This window comes from Pholcus phalangioides, unplaced genomic scaffold (genome assembly GCF_987345545.1).
Source record: "Pholcus phalangioides strain wild (caught in Gottingen) unplaced genomic scaffold, Ppha-v1.0 ptg000001l_1, whole genome shotgun sequence".
Taxonomy (NCBI): Eukaryota; Metazoa; Arthropoda; class Arachnida; order Araneae; family Pholcidae; genus Pholcus; species Pholcus phalangioides.
This window is the reverse complement of record NW_028301594.1, coordinates 125,625-147,586: the sequence shown is the minus strand read 5'-3', so window position 1 is coordinate 147,586 and position 21,962 is coordinate 125,625. Positions and strand designations below refer to the sequence as shown.

Sequence of the window (21,962 nt, the reverse complement as noted above, 5' to 3'; positions counted from 1 at the left end):
ATAAGGTCAATTTTTTGACACTGAAGTTTCTGTTGTGACGCAACATCATATAATTATTTTCTAACATGACATCAAAATATCACTCCTATAGGTATGCTCGATGTTGAACACGCTGGAAAACTATTACTGGCGGTACAACTCGGCGTCCGAATTGGTTAATACCATCTTGCAGTATATAGACAACAGAGCAGCTCAACTATTCAGTAGATCCGAGTTCCTTGGCTTATCCGAGTCCATGTTCCAGATGATAGTCGGCCGTGAACTCAACATCTCTGAAGTCACCAAGTTCCAAGTTATGCTGCAATGGGCCAAGAACAAGACCAAAGGCTCCACCGGCAAAATCGGTTCGTCCTAAATTCATATATGCTCGATCTTCATGTTGAAGCATGTTCCGTGTCGTATTTTTAATGTGCATACAGTAGAATAGTTATTTTTGGAAAAATCAGAATTTTTTTTGAGATTTCGCTACCGTCTTTTCGAATAATAATATATTCTATACTTTTTTTTACATAAAAACTCATTATGAGATATTGTTGTCATAAAGAGCTAATGTCACTAAATTCCTATCAGAATATTATAGTTGTCAAATAACAACAGTTATTGACAACTATAATATTCAACGACTATAACAACAGTTATAGTTGTTGCCAAAAAAAATTATTACACACTGTTTACACGATTTTGTAAAAAAAGAAACTATTATATAAACCGTTTATATACTAAACCTTACTACTATTTTCAATAACTAGGGCAACTGACTTTGTGTGTGAAAGCGCTGTTAAATACAACTGTTTTTGAGAGCGTTGTAAAATACACTGTTGATGGTAATATTTTTTGGGAGCTTTGTCAAAAACACTATTGAAAAACAGCTGTTTTTGAGAGCATTGTCGGCAGCGTTGTTGAAAAGCAACGGTTTTTGAAATGAAAAGCAACGGTTTTTGAAATGAAAAGCAACGGTTTTTGAAATGAAAAGCAACGGTTTTTGAAATGAAAAGCAACTGTTTTTGAAAGCATTGTCGAAATCACGGTTGAATGCAACTGTTTTTGAGAGCTTTGTAAAACACACTCTTGAAACCAATTGTTTCGAAAGAATTCTATGAAATTAATTGTTCTTGAAAACACTGTTGAAAAATAACTATTTTTAAAAGCAATATTGAAAAAACGATAGAAAAACTTATTAAAGTGTTAAACTAATAAGTGTAAAAACTTATTAACTGTTATTAAATTGCGGTTTGAAAATCATTTTTTGGCAAATATATATTTTAAAACTCATTTCATTCTGTTAAACTGTTAATTAAAGTCTGGAGATTTTTTAATAAAAAAACACTTTTTTTATCAAATAACGTAAAAACTGTTACTTGCAAGAACGCTGCTGAAAAAAAAACAGTTTCAAAAAATATTGTTTAGAAAATATTATTGAAGAACAAGTTATAGTTAAAAGTACTGCAGAGAAAATATTTTAACATAAGCTTAATGAAAACCAGCGTTGGTACAAGCACAGTTAAGAAGCACTTCTCAAATAGCATTTTCACTAAAACAAATTTTTAAAAAAGCCCTCGATGATAACTGTTATAAGAAAAATATTAAAAATCGTTTTTATTTTACTTTTTTTTATGAGACCATTGCTGGAAGAAATTTGAATGAACATTTAACACTTTAATATTTATTTATGTGTGTGTGATTTTTTCAATTGTTCCTTTTGCAGATCAACGTGAACTGCATTGCACAATGAACAGGCTGACGAGAGAATTGAAGCTATATAAAATTCCTCCACAAGATTTAATCAAGGTAATATAACGCTTTGACACACTCTCTTGTTTCATTATTTGTCTACATCAAGGGTTCTTAACCTTTTGTGTTGCACGGATCCTTTTGCACCCATAAGAGGAAGGCCATGGACTGCTTTACAGAATAATATTCAGTATAGAATAATGTAAATACAGGATGGGCAAAAAGTCTGTGTAGAAACATTAAAAATTCATAAAAACCGGAAAAATAACCGAAATTAAAAACGGTTTACAGGGTTAGCATCGCTAGGTCACGGGAATTTTTTTAAGACGGGGAAAAAACCTCAAAAAACAGCCGATAGGAAGAGCTGACGTACACGTCAAAGAAAAGATACGCAAATAACGAGCAGAATGCCTCCAAATCGTTTATTACAGCAATATGTGTTCCACATGACCACCACCACAGGGAATAACACATTGCAGGCGAGTCACAAATCCAGCAATGGCAGAGTGTAGCAGGTCCACATACACGGTTTACAACGGTGAATTGGTTGTGGAATAGGAGCACGCACGCAGTTCTTATAACCGTCTCATTTGCATATTTCCACCGAAAGCTCGTACCAGCGCTACCTATCGGCTGTTTTTTGAGTTATTTGTTTCCTGTCTTTAAAAAATTCTCATGACCTAGACCCTGCAAACCGTTTTTTATTTCGGTTATTTTTCCGGTTTTTATGAATTTTTAATGTTTCTACACAGACTGCGAAGGGTTCATCATCACACCTTACATTTCAGAACCCCTCCGGCCATATTTTCTCTATCCTCCTTCTCTTTTACTAAGTGCACGTCTCTTCCTCCACCCCTACGCATTTTTTTTTTCTTCCTAGTCGCAACTCTTGTAACTCGTACCTCTTCGCTCCACTTTGAATGCAGCCTAACGATACTTAAGAGCCCATGGTAACCCCTTACCCTAAATGTGAATATATCTCAGCTCGTGTATCCTTATACAACTGCATACAGACCAACATACATGTTATCCTCTGTGCCATTTGGACGGTCAAAACAATGTGTTCCCTACTTCGAGGCGCCAGTGAGAGCCTATCTCCCCTTCAAAAAGTCTCGCCACAGAGAGCAGCATGCAGAAGACGCGACGGTCGAATTATTCAAACATTGCACTTCACTCATAGTTAGAAGAATTGATGGTCGATGGCAGTTCACAACACGTACACGCTCTTTCCAACATATGCCAATTCGTTCGAAATTCTGCTGAGGAATGTGGAAGAGGTGCATGTGTGGCTTGGTACTAGTAATAGTCGAAAAAGCGTAGTGAATTATACAGCATTGTGTACTATAATTTAAGGAAAGATTATGTATATGATTCCCAGTGCCTGATTGGCCTCTAAGTCAGAAGGATTTTCCAGTAACTTTGGGAACTTTTGGCCCAGGATTTTGGGGACCACAAAATTTAAACTGCATATACTCACTCACTAACCAAACATCTTTCATCTAAGTCGCAGAGAGCCCCCCCCCCCTCCCCTTAGTGGTTCCTACTGTGCCCAGAGTCCTCCCATATCACAGTCGGGCTGTGACGTGGGCTCAATACTTAGATAAACGTCACCGCTTCTCACAAACTAAAGACACTACCACTTAACCGTACATGCACCTCGTATACACATTCCTCTGCGGAATTTCTAATGACTTGTTTACATGCAATAACAGAGTAGTTATGTTATCGTAGTAATGCTTGTTTCGAGTTATACTGATGCTGCCACCTGTCTCCTGTATTTTTAAGTGAAAATGGTGAATACTCTCTCTTGAATTTTCATTTTATGTAAGTATCGTGTTGATTTGTCTATCTGCTCTCTGCAGTAATAAATGGTTAGGTTCCTCGGAGGCACCCGAGTCCCCTGGAACAATGCGCTTATATCACCGAGTGTGACAGAGCCTGGGTGTCTCTCTGTTCCTATCACTATCACTGTCTGCTCTCTGCAGAGAGACTTTTCCCAAAGGGAAAACGGCTCACATTCGTGTCTCGGAGGTGGAAACCAAAGATAATATAGGCTTCTATTCTTTCCTTGTTCCTAATCCAAAGTGTCCGAAGAAAACACTCTTGGTCAAAACAACTACAAAAACCACTACAGATGCGATGCTTCTATAACTGTAAATCGAAGTGTTGTACGAGGGATTTGTTGCTGGGTGGGGGAAGGGGGTTGGTCATTTACACGTTTACACATGCCCTAGGTCATTCTTTTGGTCATTCACATGCTTGCCCACGCTCTAGGTCACTCACTGACTTGTTCCCTTGCTCTGTAGGTCAGTTTCTTTTGATAATTCACATGCTTGCTCACGCGCTAAATCACTCTTTAACTCACTAACTCACGTGCTTGAAAACTCTCTAGGTCACTCGACCTAATCTTTTACTGTCTCGGAAGAGGCGGAATTATTTAAAGTTATATAAATTTTGCTGCCCTTCTCTCATTCCACTAACTTTCTTGGCCACTCATTCTTCAAATTTGCCTTGTCATTGTGAATGGTGTCTATATATTCTTGTCTCTGTGCCTGTGTCCAAGTCTCACTTTGACCACTCTTTTCTTTCGAGTAATTTGAATGATCACACTTTTCTTATAATTAATTTTGTTTTTATTTATCTTCTTTATTGAAGGTAATTCTACCGACAAAGACAATCAGTAACGAGAGAATTCTCGAGACTTTGCTCTTTCAAGCAGACACGGGAATGTACCGCATACAACCGTCTTACCTTGAAGAGTGTCGTGCGAATGCCGAAGCTGGAGAAGAGGACGAATGGAAACTGCTGGAATCCAGAATCGAAAGCAATCGATAAAAAAAAAAGAGGTCGCCACCGACTCGTACATACAATTATATGCAAATCTCCAATGCCTTCGATTCAAGTACCGATTATGGATAAGTGATAACAAAAAATATATATAAATATATATTGAACTGTTTTTTTTTCCATATTTTCATTTAATCACGCGTACTTCCGAATTCGTGCATATGTGTTCGTGTGAATGTATGAATGCTCAGATCATTATTATTATTACTACTACTATTGGGCTTGATTATAGATTTAAAACTGTGGTTATATTCTAATTGGAAAGTGTTGTTTGATCATGTTGACGATGTATTTTATATATCTGTGGAGTGAATGGTGTTGAATACGTGTCTATTAATGTTATTTTTGCATTATGATGGCCTACAGTGCTGTATTCATGATCACTCACTGTTTTCGTAGCAAAAGTGAAGGTAGTTCAATGGGATTTTTGTGAACGCATCAGACTATTAAATGGGTGAAATAATTCTATAATGCGGCAGTTGCTTAACTTATAACGCCGATGGATACGTGTTCGAATGAAATCAGTTTTGTCAATTCAGCACCTGAGCCAATAAGGATTCTACTTCCTCTATAACTATTGCCACACACAACATACGCATGTGCAGTCTAATACCTACTTCGTAACATAAATTTGTTAGTGATTCTCTTCTCGTGTTCAGTCATCACGGGAGTCATTTCAAATGAACCAGTGTGTAATGCGATCATCGTCAGTTTCTGGCAAATTCGGTGCTCATTTGTAGGGCAAGAACCCGCACGTAAAGCTTCCCGAGTTCAATCCCTCAAAGTTTGAAGATACACGGTAAGAATAGAAGTTTTCCACGAAGAGACAGCTATTAATATGCCCTAACAAACAGTTTTAAACCAACAAAAATATATTTCAACACCCCCGTTTCGGTTTAATTTCAAGTATGTTTTACCATTAAACAGTTACGAGGAAAAACTCAGCTCTTTCTTTTCTGACTTTAATATGTTCTTATGTAGTAAATTTTACTTCAAAAAGTGCTCTTATCGACAAGGGCGTATGCAGAACCTACCTTTTGGGAAAGCAGATTGGTGGATTTGAGAGAGAGCGCACAGAGAGTAACTCAAAAAAAAAATTTGACTTACAAAGGCATTTCAAATTTTTAAAAATCGATTGAAACATCATTTAAATGGTTTTTTTTCGATATTTTATTTTATTTCATTATTTTTTCGTAAAAACATTTTTAATCTGCTAATCGGCTTTCATTTTTAGTTGGAGTGTTGCCCAAATAGCTCTACTTTTCCCAATGTGGCCTACAAAACCGAAAAAATTAGGACACCCCCTTGCTGGAAACCCCCAGAAATATTCAGCATAATTATTTTCCGTACAACTAATTCATAAGTTCGATAGGTTTCCTACAGCCGTGTTCTTCAACCTTTTTCCTACTTGCGGACCGGTGAGATTAAGTGAACGCTTTTGGGAGTGCATAAATGGGAGAAACAATTTGCGAGTCGGTGGAATTATTTGAGAAACATCCTTGAGAGAGAGAGAGAGGTAGTAGTACACGGGAAGTCTCATAATCTTGAATTGCAATCAACAACAACTATGAAAAGATGATAGGCATCCTAGTGCTTAACATTGCCCAAAGTCCAATAAAATAATTAAAATAATGTTGTTTCAGAATAAAGTTTATCTGGTTTGTGTTTTACTAATGAGAAAACGTCTGGGCCTGGATATATGAACATTCATAGCAATATGAATGTTACCAATGAATGTTTAAGTAAAACCATGAAACTACTGTTAGTTAACCTTTTCCATCAAATTTGACTAGGAAATAACCGAAGGTTAATGGAAGAGAACAAATGGATATAGCTGAAGTTTTTATAGGGGAAAAAGTATAGAACTAAAATTTAAATATAAACTGTATTTAAAAGCAAAAAAACAAATATTAAAAATTAGTGTAAGTTGGGTATTCCGAGGTAAACTAGGAAAATTTCAAGTTTCATATACTGTTCTAAGGTGCACAGTATTTTTTGTTTTGAGGCACACGATGTTGTATTATTTGTGAAAAATGATGCTTGGTATTATTGAGCACTTGGTGCAGTACACCAGGGGAATGCGCGTAGATAGTTCACTAAACTATAAAAGTTAAGAAGAAACACGATTCTTTTACTTCATGGGCCTACTTGCAAAATCTCTGCCGTAGACCATAGTCAATGCCATAGACCATAGTTTCTCAAACTTTTTGTGCGATCGCGTCCTTCTTCAGAAATTGTTTTCTCTCATCGCCCCCCAACTCAAGCGAACCCATAGGATCCTATGTAATACCTGTACCTTCTATCGCCCCCCTGGAAAATTCCATCGCCCACTTTGAGAAACACAGCCATAGACAAAGAGCTGAAACCACGTTCGGTTGTGTGTAAGGTTATGTATTTCTAATCTCTTCCACTCCAAAAACATCGGCTAAAAAAGCAACACTGTCAAGTGTTCCAAGGTTTACTACGGTTTCCCCCTACTAATAAGTAAATGAAATTATTGTTTATGGTTCAGCCTTAACCTGAGCACAAAGTTTAAACTGGAGATGATCGTTAATGAAAACTGGTTGATTTGGCACGGAATGCCCATATATTCGAGCGGACTGAAATATTATTTACGGATTGTATGATCTCGGATGTCATCAAACTTCACGCACAACATTATACCTGAATGTTTCAGTCTTCAGTCAAATTGATTAGAGAATTCACTCGCATAGGTCGCATAAGTTCATTTACGATTGGAGTATAAGTACATGCGTTTTTGTGTTTGTGTGTCCACATATTAATTCATTTCAAGAAAGAAATCGATTTCTGGATAAGGGTTTGTGTGTGGTAGTCCAATGCCAGAGTATTATATTACACGTCTTTCAGTAGTTGTAGACGTACACACACACAATGCACGACTTCATTCACAACAGCCACGATATGTAAAAAAATGTACGAGAAAAAAATGAATATATGTGTCTGTGAATTATTATAAAATGCGCAGATATTCAATGTTCATTCGATGTTCTCATTGCGTGTTAAAGATGTGCGATTTGTTTTGATTTCCCCTCCCCCTTAAGCGTATGTATATGGAAAAAGTGAACAGTTGGTTCGTATAACTGAACTGCTGTGGCTCGAATCGACCAAACAAAAGAAAATAGTTTGAGATCTCAGTCCAACTTCGTCTGACTGGAATATAAAACTTACTTGCTGCAAAAAGTTGCCATGTGTGGAATCTTTTGTTACAGTTTCGAAACGAGGAATGGTGTTTGCTCTTTTATCTTCCCTCCTCTTTGTCCAATTCAAGTTAGTAAAAAGTATGTAAAATAGAGGGGAGAGGGAAGCAAAAACGAGCGAGAGTGTGTGTATGATGTATGAAATGATTTTGTCCTTGATAGGGTTACGCCCCAGAAGAAAGGATAAAACACTTTTACCGTAACAGTTGAAAATCCTCCGCATAAGAAGTGTTAACCCTTAAATGCACAGCTTTACATTTGTTCCGATGGATTTTTAAACGTACATTACTGCTGCCAGTTTGAAGCTAAAAATTCAGAATTGTCTTTGCACATAAGAGTTCATATTTTTCCATTTAATATTTCAAATTTCCTTGTAGACCCACTTCGACTTATCGACAATTTTTTGATTATTGCAGAGCATGTGTGCGGCTGTGGTTCCTCTAATTTGTTAAAATGTTTTGTTTGTATTTCTTGTTTTTACCTCGAAGTTTGCAATCCGAATTGTTTTTCTTACTATGGTTTGAATTACAAAAAAGAAAGTAATTATATTGAATGTAATATTACTTTTTAATGGAACCTATTGACAACGGACACCCATTTGACCATAAATTTTTCCCGCTAACTGGGAGTGTCCGCTAATGGGAAGTACAACATACAGTGCAGCCTCGTTTATACGAAGTTCACATTTATACGACGTTTAGCTTCGGTTGCAAGTGTTCCTATATATCTTAATATCAAAATGTATAAGTTACTGTGAAAGTGATACACCGGTGATTATGCAGAATCACCAATCGTCTCGATAAAGAAAGTCTGATAAAATTTCACTGTATTCGTCTCTTTTACCGGCAATTATGCATAATTCGCAAATAAAGTTGGAAAGTCTGATAAAGACTTTCCGGAGAAATTTGTAACCTTCCTTCTCTTCATTAAACCAATTAATTATTTTTACCCGTATACGATACGTGCTCCACACATATTTTGCAAAAAAATTAACTTAAAATAAGTGTAGAAAAGGCGAAAACATTCATAACATTATCAATCTTGTAATGCTGGCTTTCTTCCTGTGTGTCAACAAAAAAACCAACATTACCATTCGAATTCACCATCCTGAACGATGATTACGTTCAGTTAATTAAGTAATTAATTGATGATTTATTATATTTACCAATACGAGCTTGAGATTAAACTTAATCCTAGTTGAATATGTTGAATATAATGAATTCTCGATTTATGACCAAAAATTAATAAATTAGAGTTTGCAAAAGAATTAGAGTTCGTCCGATTTTACTGTACGCTATCGAGAGTGTTCGCTAAAGGGGAGTTAAATCTATTAAATCCCTACTCACGGGAGCGGGGATAAGAAAAGTGTCCATTAACGAGAGGTGTCCGTTTTAACGAGGAGTGTCCGTTAGGGAAGGTTCCACAGCACATTTATTTTATGGGTGATTTTTTGAGGCTTTATACGTCCTTTTCAAGGCCCTGTATAAGCAGTAATATTCAAAATAGATTTTTTTTAAAACTCATTTTCCGGCTTTCAATGAGCATTCATTGTTCATTGCTATGAAAGAAAATTATCAGCTCTAAAAAAAATTGAGCATTTAAGCTTTAAAATGTGTGATTTTGTTAAAGATTTTTTTTTTTTACCCCATTCAAACGTAAAATAATAAAAAGCGTAGTGGTAAATTCCTGATAATTCAGGAACTTCCTAAATACCGGAGCCTTCCCCCCCCCCTCCCCTTTCGTAATCACGAATAACGTACTTATGTTTCTGGGGTGCATTTGTTCGAACTCTTCTCGTCAACTGCTCACTTTCTGTGATTTTTGCTGACCGTTGTTTCTGTATTCGGCATTATCTGAAAGAGTTCAGCTTTAGAAAAGTTTCAAAAAACAATATCTTTTGGTTGGATATGAAGATATTGCTGAACATATAAAGTAGAGGTTTCTAACCATTAAGCCAGTAGTTCCGCAATCAAAAATCAACATGATCAATTTTATGACCCATCACAATGAAAATTCTTGTTAAATATGTTATGTATATATGATTAACAAAATGTTTAGTTTTCGAATGTAGTAAAACCCAATCCATGGTGTTTTAACAGGTGGGGCTAACAGAAAATCCATTAAACAGTGGACCCCAAGTTAATGAACGCCTTATATAATTCTTCTGAACTAGAGATCCATCTACCTTTGGGGGGGGGGGGAACAGAGAACCTTCCAGAAAATTTTCGGATTACTAACCTTCAAAAAGCATTTTAATTAACCGAAATCGATTAAAACAGCATATAAAGATATTTTCTTTTTATTATTTTAATTTTTTTTTATAACATTTTAAATTTTTGTTCGATTATGCCTCTCGCTGCTTACGCCTTTCTCATCACACCTCTTTTCAAACACTACTTCACAAGTTTGCATTTACGTACATATTTCCTCCATAACTATTCGGGAAAGGATGTTTTGCCAAAAGTTTCCGAAAGGAATGTAAATTGTAAAGATTCCTTTGAAAATTCAAGAAAAATATAAAAAATGACAAGCAAAGTGAGCAGAATTGTTCTATGATAATTAAACCTCCCTTCTTCCAAAAAAAATTAAAATTAATTCTGTTTTCATGCAATCAATCTTTATTGTGTGACACATTGTGTCCTACAAGAGGTGGCACGTTAGTATTAGCATAGAGTTTTTACGCATAGTAATTCATAATTTTAGCAATTATATAAGGCCCTGTTATATTTCCTCTAATGGAAAAAAAACCAATTAGTGTAATTTGTGATTCTCTCTTTACAATGCGGAAATAAATTCCCTCAGTTGCCAATGTTCCCTTCAAAGCCGGGAGCAAACCCGCCCCGCTACGCAATTCCAAGCAGCGCAAAAACCGGTTTTTGAGGTACAGTTGCGTACAGCCAACACCAGCAAAAGCAGATAAAAAACCAGCTTTCGCTGATGTTGGTACAGCGCTGTCGATTGCCACGCGCGTAGCAGCGCTCCACCTCTCAACGCGGACGCGGCCAGTGTGAACCCGGCTTAAGCTGCGCTCGATGAAAGTGATTCCCCGCACGCAAAATACAAAAATTGATCATTGGTGAATATGAAAGATTGCCTTGTGCCAAGCGTACAGAAATCAGGTTAGCGCATTTAAAAAAGAAAACCATGAGGGAACGTTGCCACTAATAGAAAACAAATTCGCAGTGACTTCAGTGATTAGAATTCTCGATTTTTGCCACTTTTCGAAGCCCTGAAAATTTTGAAGACAATGTTTTAACACTAAAAAAGTGACAAAAATCAAGAACCACTGATATCTGAACGAATTCTCATTAACAATTGTTAGCAATATAATTTCTTTCTCAATGTTAAAGAGACTTTTTACCAATTGACAATTTTTTTGTTTTTAATTTTTTTATTTTATTTTAATTTAATTTTAAAATCAACCATAGAATTTACAGGGTTTTCCATAAGTTTTTAGGTAGTTCAAAAATTCACGGAAGTTAAAAAAATATTGGTATACTTGCATGCGGTTTGCGGAAAAAGTTATTTTCACAGAGTGCATTTTTTGGTGCAAATAAACACTTTAGTTCAAATTTTCGTCGATAGAGAACGAAAACAAATCACTGAAAATATGCAAATCAGAGTCCTATAAAATGCAGGGTGTACGATTAACAGCTCATTTCTCAATTTTCCTGTTACTGGTGCTACATAAGGTTTCCATTGTGACGACATTGGCGGAAAGCACTGCTGGTGAAGTTGTCTTACCTCAGCCTTCACTGTCTGAAACGTTTCTGGCGAAGAAGTGAAGAAAAGTTCAGGTACAATCACTGACGATTTGCTTTCGTGCAAAACCCTCTACCAACACAAAAACTTTAAAAATGTTTTTTTCTCCTTCGTGAAAATAACTTTTTCCTCTATCCACATTTAAATTACACAAATTCTTCCAATTTATATGAGTTTTAAAATGATTCACGGAATTTATGGGACACTCTGTATTATGGTTGAGATGTCTTTGCTTACTAGCTATTTTACCTGATTTATATAGTTAATTATTTCACATCCAAGTTTCAAATTAAGTTTATGGGCTGAAATACTATTGTGTTCGATTATTGTTTCTCCTACTCCCAGGATCACCAAAGGAAATGTTTCTGGGTCAGAAAATTGATAATTACTAATTAATTTCCACAAAAAAGCAAAGTATGGTTTTTCCCATACACAGAATCAGTTCGAGCTACAGAAGTTCATGTTATTATATATTTTATATGTATGTGTGTGTGTTGTTAAGTTTAAAGCCTTAGACAAATCTTCATGCCTTTGTCAAAAACGGCAATCAAAATATAAAATTATTCCAGATGAAAAGCGACAAGCTAATGTCACACTCTACTTTGTAGTTACGTTGAAGATTTGAAAGGTGACGCTGTAGTTACCGCACTGATATGCCACATGTTTTTTGCTTCAGTCGTAAATATATACACATAATATATATATATATTAAAAAAAATGTTTGCATGCATGTGTTATGATGCAATTTTTTTAAAAACAAACTGCTCATGGGTGAAAAAAAAAATACTCGATATTTTTTATGAATGTTTTGATGTGCACTCCATTTTGTGAGCCATTTTTGATTTCTATGGTAACGTTCTATATATATTATATATATATTATTATATAAATTATATATATTATACATATAGTTATATTAATTTTTTTCCATTTTCATGTGTCTTTTTAAACATGAATCATGATTATGATGTTGTGACATGTTTTTGTGATGAATGTCTTTCAAGTTTTTTGCTTCTGCGCATGCAGAGTCAAAAAAAAAAAAAAAATAGCATGAATTTTAAAAGCATATTAATTTTAATCATATTGTTGATTTTTCAAGTGAAAAAACTTACTATGAAACTGGTGCTTTTTTCCCCCCGATGTTTCCGAGAAGTGTAATTTTCAAAAATATTTTCCAATGTAAAATCAAGATTACGGTATACCTACGTATATCTAGTAACAACTTGAAGATCCGTGACAAAAAGTTTATCTATATCCTAAAACATACAGTAACGTATCTATCAAATTAGAAATCAAAATGTAAATCCTAAATTTACTAATACGGTTTCATTTTTTTTTTAATGCAAAAATTTGTTTCGAAACTTTCAAGGTAGAATACGGAAATAAACTTTATTATACAGGGTGATTCAGGTTGGTTTTTTTTTTTGGCTATAGGACTATCTCTGCAACCGTTGACTTCAGAAATACGCTTCTAATTGCGAAAACTTTTCAGACAGCATGCGGTTTCTTAAAATGTCATATTTTTCCCTTAGAGATTGTATACTTTAAAAAATACAAAAATTGCATTTTTATCTGGACCCTGTGTGTTGAAACTTCCACTGGTGGAATGTAAAACCTTCAAGTCAATATAAAAAACTGCGTATTTTTAAATGTAATATTTATCGAGATATTGGGATGTAATTTGCTATGTTTTGGTGACTTATCGCTGTGTTTGTAAGTTTTTAGAGGCTTGAAATTTCCATTTTTAGCCATCTGAACACAAATGAAGTTTGATCTCTCAACTATCGGTTATTTCATTTGAATTGTTTTATGAATATATATATATAAAATTTAATTATTCAACCTTTGGGGAACCAAGAAGTGAAATGAAAAAAATAAAGGGGGAAAAAAAGGTATATGTGAAATGTCTCTTCAGAACATGCATGAAATGCAGGAGACGCGTTGACGTTTCCAACTTCAAGGCCTCTGGTCACATGAGAAACTCAAATGAAAAGGTAGTTACGTTATGAAACGACTTGACTGGAAAGGCTTTACAATTGAAATTATTAAAGCGTGAAATTAATTTATTTTTCTCACTTACGATTATAATGGCAATTACATTATTTCACAGAATTTTTACACTTTGAATTTAATCTGAGTTTTCTCTTTTACTTTATGAGCCGCACCAGGGCAGTAGTCGGAGGTTGCCTCTAGCCTAGATACGGGCCCTAAATCATTGGAGATGAGTGCTAAAAGCCTCAAAGTCGAATGGCTCCATAGATATTGCATTTAAAAATATGGAATTTTTTGAAAATGACTTATCGGATCATTCACGGGACAACATAAAAAAAGTTAATTTTTTTTTTTCATTTACGATCACTCAAAAAAGTTACATTTTAAGAAACTGCACCTTTAAAAACTTTTGTAAATGAACCGTCATACTTCTAATGTAGGGGTCTTCATCGTTTTGCATCCGAGGGCCAAAAATCAATATTTCTATAAAGTTACACGGGTCACATTTAATGAGAGGAGTGAATCATAGGGCAGCCCCCCCCCCTCCCCGTGACTATACATGAGTTGTTATGGTAAAATTTGAATCTGTTTAACCAAAAAATGAAAAAAAATATAAATAAATTATATGATTATCAATAATTAATTAATAAACAATCATTAATTATTAAGCAACTATTAAATAATTTGACAAATTCAGAGTTCGCTCACTCTGAGAATTTTGTACAATAATACCCAAAACTATCAGTCCGATGTTTAAAAAAAACAAACTTTCATCGTGAAATAGCAAATTCATTCCCCTCTACCACTACTGATAAAAAAATTTTTGATGAAATTCAGATTATATATAATAATTTTTAAATAATAAGAAAATTTATAAATAATAATTTATTAAATTTTCTGATGAAATTCAGAAAATTTTAATTAATTATTCTCTTATGATTTGAAGTTGAAACTAGTCACAGTAGGAATTATGGTGGAGATTTGATTTTCTGTAGATATATACCAACTGTTCGCACGATTAGAAATAATACCCAAAATTAATGAGAATTTTACGATCACAGTTTCAGATAATGGAATGCTGATTTCATTTTTCACTAATCAGTTCTTGGCGGGCCACGGATTGAAGACCCCCATCCTAAAGCCAACAGTTACAAAGATAGTCCTGTGGATAAACAATTTGAACCAGAGTGTATATTAAAATGTAAATTAATGTATTCTAAAATATCATCAAGGTAACAAGTATTAATACTATAGATAGAACGATTATAAATTACGGAATTTACTCTTGAAACTATCGCACTCTGTGTAAAAAAAAAGGGAAAAATTTAGATAACGTCACATATTAGAGTATAATTCTCTGTGTATATTTTTAAACGAAGAAATTAATTTTTACACTTGATTGTACATTTATGAAGTAGAATTCAGGTTTAGCCACTGGCGCACTCACATCATCTTCGTTTTTTAATTTCAAATGTGAGTCTATATTTTTTTATAAGGAAGTAAAACAAAATGAAATAGGAAATTTCGTTAGTTTTTTATACTCAAATTATTAACGTCTTGGAAATTAAGAGAAAGATATATTATTTTGCATGATGAGACGTCCCTCGAGTATTTACTGGATGTACCTGAAATACTTTGAATACATGCAGGTAAATGGTAGTTCATTTCCCTTCAATCGTTTTTTCCATGTAACGTTTGTTGCTTGCATATTTTGAATTCTTAGCAAGAAATATAGACATGTATGATATGACACTAAATTTCCTTAGTTAATTTCCTAAATTAAATTTGGTGACATCAGACTCGATTCTTATGAAATAAATTAGTTTTTTTTTGTAATAATGCAAATCAATGCCTATGCAAAACTTTTATTTCCAGTGCTTTTTCATTTATAAAACAAAAATATTTTTTATTTATACTTCTGTCTTTGAAACTGAAAATAACTTTGTGATGAAATTTTAATGATTTTTCATGATTGGGTCTGATTTTGTGTAAACCTCTCATTGAATGTAATAGATAGATGATGCTATGCATGGTATTAATGTTGCTATCAAGAATATATTTTAGCACTTCCAAATCTAATAATCAGTATGATGCAGTGAAGTCACTCTATCTTGTAACTCATCAGTGTCCCCTCAACCCAGTAGTAGGAAAACCATCAGTCTTTACCACGGTGTGTATCATGGAATGCGTAATTCAAATTTTTTACACTTTCCCTCTTTTCCAACATTTTTGGTTAGTGTGTGTCACTGATTGATGTGCAACAAAATTGCAGCAGTGTTTTCCCTCGCATGTGATTTTTTGTTAGGTGCTTACTAATTAGTATTATATAAATTTATTATACAGCAGATCCTACCATAAAAGGAAGGATTTTCTGTTAAGTGACACTGTTGAAGCCCATGAAATAGAACTTCAATACTACTTTAGCAAAGTTTTCAGTGCCATGGATGTCCGTCATAATTTCCACTGTGTATTTTAATTAATGACCTGTGAAATTTTATTCTTTTTCTTATAATTCTGTTTTCTTCAGTTTTTCAATCAGCCGACACTTTTACAAGGTAGTAAGGAAAGTCTCACGCCACATTTTGCTGGCGAACCGCTGATCCTTCCAGTTAGAAAAAGTATCCAAATAACGTGTAGACCTCAGATACGTCATTCATATCGCAAGGGGTTGTATAGTTATTAAAATACAAAAACTAACTTTTATACGGACACCATGTCCTCAAAAAAGAATTAGAAATTCAATTTCAATTCCTAAATTCAATTTCTAAATTCCTTTCAATTAGAAATCCCTTATTTATGTTGTTTTTTCGAATTTTTGAATTCACATATCTCGGTGAAAATCGCACTAAGAAACGTGGAATGTTTTTTGTTGGCCTTAGAAGATGCAGGGGAATAATTTTCTAATTGGGTTTTTGAGGACAGGGTGTCCATATAAAAAGTTAGTTTTTGTATTGTAATAAGTGTACTACCCCTTGCAATATGAATAACGTATCTGAGGTCTACACGTTATTTGAATACTTTTTTAATTGGAAGTATGTCTCTAGGATCAATAGTTCACCAGTAAAATGTGACCTGGAAACTTTCCTTATTGCCCTGTATATTATACAGCGTTAGAAAGAAAGACCATTATAATATATACTTAAATTTTTATTGCGTTCCTACTTCAGGTTGATAAATTATTAATCATTAATAGTGTTCATTAGTCAGTTTGAACTTTTATTTGCCACTTGAACACGAGAAGATCTTTTCCAGCCCCGCTTTTAATGTGTGACAGAGCCCATTAAGTTTGCGATCACAGTGGAGCTAAGTGATACGAGTTCCAAGAATAGCGACGAGGAAGACAAAAATGCATAGGGGAGAGGGAAAATATATCCTCACATACTAAATCATAGGATAGAGGAAATGGCCGGAGGGGTTCTGAAATGTAAGGGTGCGATGATGATGATCCCCTCGCAGAAGAGAAAAATAAAAAATAGGGAGAAACGGACCAGTCAGCAGATAGCGAAAATCAGCAGATCGCGGTGAAAACAAACAGGATTGTTCTTTAGGTGGCCTCTTTCTTTTCTTTGTCTCGCTCCTCGAGTATGTGCGGTGTAGAACAAAACAATGCAATTGTTTTTGTCACTAGTCTCTCTTATGAACTCTTGTACCTTGTGGTCGCCTCACTATGTGTTCGGCTTAAGAGAGTTTAACGATCGGTGAACTACTCTGGTTTTTAACGATCAGAATTTTGGACAAGAGAAAAAGAAGCATATCTAATCGGAAATAGTTGTAGGAAATAGAAAATTATGGATCAAATTGTCTTTCACCAGCGTGAAATGATCATGATGAAATTATCAATTTTTTTTTTAATCATCAATTTTTTTTATTTTATTTCATCAACTTTTTATCATCTACTTTTCTTCTTCTTTTTTTCGAACCTCATTTTTCGCTGGAGGGATATTCCAACTGTGCAAAAAATATTTTTGGCATTAAAATCGAATATTATCTTCGAAATTTCAGCATTACCAACCCAATCTATTTGATTCAAGAATGCAATTGAATTATACAGTTCAGTATGTGAAGGAATATGCAATGTAACAAAGAGATACTTATGGAGAACTGAAGGTCTGATCTAAAAAACTTGATAATAAAAGGGTCTGGGGATATAATATTTACCGTATTTTTATGCATATAATCCACAGATCAGAATTTCGCTACTATCAGAAAAAAAATATCGTTATATGGACCACGACAGCATGCAATTTACGTATGCAAATTTCATTCATCGATAACGAAATCTTAAGGAATGGAAGTGGTCATTTGTCACATTTTCGAGTTTTCTATTCTCTTATACAGGGCGCATAGCTAACAGCACACACGACATTTTACTGGCGAACCGTTGATCTTAAAGGCATACTTCCAACTAGATAAAGTATCCAAATTACGTGTAGAACTCACATACTTCATTCAAGTTACAGTATTGTATAGGATTGTATATTTATTAAAATATAAAAGCCAACTTTTTTTTATACGTAAACCCTGTGCTCAAAAACTCAATTAGAAAGTTGTTGCAATGTCTCTCCTGATGCCAACAAAAAAAATTCCAAGTTTTAAGTGCTATATTCTCTTACATATTTCAATTCGAAAAATTGAGAAAAGTTGTGGAAAATGCTTTTTACCCTCATTTACGCTGTTTTTTCCCCAACTTTTCTCCGTTTTTGAACAAAGGTCTCAGTGAATATATCACTTAGAGACGTGGAATTTTTTTTTTTTTTTTTTTTTTTTTTTGCATCAGGAGAGACAGGGTAGCAACTTTTTTGAGCTCAGGGACATCTGTTTCCCTGTTATATTCAGCTGAGAAAAAAACCATCTATATCTCTGTTTTTATACTTTAATAACTATACAACTCTTTGCAACATGAATGATGTATCTGAGTTCTGCACATTATTTGGATACTTATTCTTATTGGAAGTATGCCTCTAAGATCAACGGTTCACTAATAAAATGCAGTGCGTGCTCTTAACTGTGCATCCTGTATATAAGCCACCTTTTTCAATTATTTTCTACATATTAAGTTTTTGAGAGAATATTCATTTCTATTCCAACATCTCAAAAAAGAATGTGCAGATAATAGCTTATAATCCATAAGAATTTTTTTTTTGTTTTTTAACTATAATTTCCAGATTATAGAGCAAAATGCGGTATTCACACAGTCTTATAATGTTGTAACACAATTTCTTCATTAAATATATAAGTATGATATAATTTTAGTTCAGGTTCTTTTTGACTAACCCTGCATAAACGGTGATCTATCTGTACATACATTCCGGCAATTTTGTACATATGTGATCACACTTTTCCTATTTTTCTAAAATAAATTCCAATTAAAAATCGTCGTAAAAAAATAAAATTCGAAAAAAATTCTTTCCTTTACATTTTTTTTACAATTTGAAGTGCCAAAGTATAGTCTAAAAATAGTGAATCATTTACAGAAAAAAATTTTATGCTGTTGAATAAAAAAAGCCAAAATTTATTTCATTTTTGAACATATTTTATTGCATTGACTATGGTAAAAAAAAAAATTATGCAAAAAAAAAATCACTTTGGGGAACATGTAATGTCATTCGTAACATGTTGAATCGTATCATGAGTGTATAAAAAAACCTGTTATATATCACTGGATGTTTATCAATCAAATGTTTGTGCACAATGTTCAGGGTAAGCATTAATTGTTTTACAAAAATAAAATATCATGTGACAAAAAAATGAAAAATTGTAAAAAAATTTCATTAATCAATGCAAAAAAATAAATAAAAATCAATGTTGATGTATTTCGTTGTCCTTCCCCTCCCCCCGTCAAACCCGTCTATAAATGTTAAAAGGGGGAAAAAATCCGTGTAAAAATACTAATAAAATGGCGTATTAATGTGATCTAAAATTTAAAAAAAGGATAATGTGTATAAAAAGATGTTTATGTGTAAAAAAAAAAAAAGAAGTGTGACTACTGTTTTTTATATGATGGTGTTGATAATTTATGAATGTGATGATCGATTCCATTTTATTTACGGTGAGCAAAAAATGAAAGAAAAAAAAAATATATGTTGAATGAAGTTTATTTTCTGAAATACGTTTGATATGAAATAATAAAAATATTGTTTTATTAAAAGATATTATGATATGAATTTCTGGTCATTTATTTGCATCAAATCGTGCGCAAAACAATATAAGCCAAGATAATTTGCACATTTGTGTCAATTTTCACAAAAAGTACTGAACCAAAGGTACTAATAATGCCACCCCGAATACGTAAGCGTACACGTGCGTGTAGGCGGAGCTGTGACCACGGAGGGGATGATAAGGCATGAGGCGATTTCCAAGTTTCGTGTGCTCGTACTCCTCGGCGACATTCGCTGTGTTTCTCGCAAGAGTTTGGTAAATTTTTTAAGCTATCAGGTAAAATGAGTACCCACAAACATATGGATGACGGAATGAGGGAATGACGGAATGAATCGTCGGTATATTGGAGATAGGGCAATCCCAAGTGCAGGTGACTACAGAACTCGATGTCACGCCCAGTGTCATCTACAATTTGGGGAAAACAGTTTCAGGACACTGGATCCATATTGAGAAGACCTGGACAAGTTCGTCGAAGAGTCACGACGATCAATGAGGATCATTATTTGGCACTTTCAGCGCGGAGCCACAGGACTGCTACAGCATCACAGCTCTCACGTGAGCTGCATGCTGACATTGGAACTCAAGTTTCACGATTTACTGTTGCCCGAAGGCTTTATGCCAGAAAACCCGCTGTTTGCGTCCCGCTAACTGCAGCACACAAGAGTGCGCGTTTAGCATGGTGCAGACAACATCATCCTTGGACTAGACTTCAGTAGAACACCGTGCTCTTCACAGATGAGTCAAGAATCAGCCTGGACACTGATTCTCGACGTACACTCATCTGGAGAGAGCCTGGTACCCGATGCCATCCCTCCCACATCAGAGAAATGGACCACTATGGTGGTTGAGGTGTCATGGTCTGGGCAGGCATGTTGGACTGCCGCACACCCCTCCATGTGTTTGGCAGAGGGTCCGTGACTGCAAGGAGGCATAGAGAGGAGATAGAGCCCTATGCCTATGTTCGATTTTTCAGGGGCGCAGTTGGCCCTCGGTTCCTTTTCATGGACGACAACGCTCGTCCACATCGGGCTCACCTGGTCAACGGTTATCTGGAAAGTAAGGATATTCGGCGTATGGATTGGCCAGCCAGATCTCCTGACCTAAACCCTATAGAACATGTGTTGGACGCTCTTGGGAGGGCAATTGCATCTCGCCACCCCTCTTGATTTCTGAATCGATTCTGTGGCTGCTTGGACCCTTATCACTTATCACAAATTACAGTGGGTGCTCGAGCAGCCGTAGCTCATCCGGCTCCGACGCCACTGCTCGCTTATGCAGGAAGCATAAGTTCCTTTATCGTTGAATAACTCGCGAACCGTTGGTCCTACCCTAGAAGAATACTTCCAAATGGAAAGAGTATCCAAATAAGGTTTAAAACTTGGATGTCATTCATGCTTCAAGGGATTGTATAACTTTGAAATATAAAAATAACTGTTTATTTCACCACCTTGTCCTCAAAAGCCAATCCGAAAGTTGCCGTCATAAAAAAAAACACGTTTTTATTATGCTATTTGCTGATATTTTAATTCGAATATAGCTTACAATAATAGGAAAAATTGCATATAAAGTGTAGAATGATCTTGTCCGTAAGTTTATGCGGTTCTTTCACTCTTTTTCAGCAGTTTTCGAATGCAAATATCTCAGCGAATATTGCATTTAAAAACATGGATTTGTACTGTTTTTTTTTTTTTTTTTGGAGGGAGTTAGCTCAGGGAAGACAGAGCAACAACTTCCGAATTAGATTTTTGAGGACAGGGTGTCCGTAAAAAGAGGTTATATTATCCTCAAAATATGGCTTCGGGTCCCCTGAGAATTCGTTACGACGGTTTTTTTTATGAATCGAATGCACAGCCTAAACTAAACTACTATGCACGGTGGCCAAAACTTTTTTAACGATTTTTTCTTCATAATTTATTCGTTTTTCTATGTAAAATACCTATTTCCTAAAAATGGTCGGTCACATCTAGCCCGCGGGGCCATGGGTTCTTCTTAACCGTACATGCACTTCGTACACATTTCCTCTGTGGAATTTCTAACGAATCGGCACATGCTGGAATGTGTGTTCTGAGTGTATGTGTGGCCCCTAACGTATTTATGTTGTTGAGTTGCGCTTGTTTAGTGTTCACGCTGCCATCTGTCTTCATTCTAAAGCAAAGATGGAAATGGTTGTATTTTTTTTTTGTTATGTCAGTATCGTGTTGTAGGTCTGCCTGCTCTTGCTAAACAAGGTATTTCCACCTTTTTTAGAAAAAA

The 21,962-nt window shown here is 34.8% G+C and overlaps 1 protein-coding gene across 1 annotated transcript in view; it reads left to right on the top strand.

Moving 5' to 3' along the window:
• Positions 1-5,697, top strand: part of LOC149089607 (uncharacterized) — a 60,353-nt gene extending 54,656 nt beyond the window's left edge. The window contains exons 16-18 of the mRNA XM_089254728.1: positions 92-344; positions 1,706-1,788; positions 4,387-5,697. Coding sequence (XP_089110854.1) covers positions 92-344; positions 1,706-1,788; positions 4,387-4,566 — 516 coding nt within the window. The 3' untranslated portion in view covers positions 4,567-5,697. The remainder of the gene's footprint in view (positions 1-91; positions 345-1,705; positions 1,789-4,386) is intronic.
• The last annotated feature ends 16,265 nt before the right edge of the window (positions 5,698-21,962 follow it).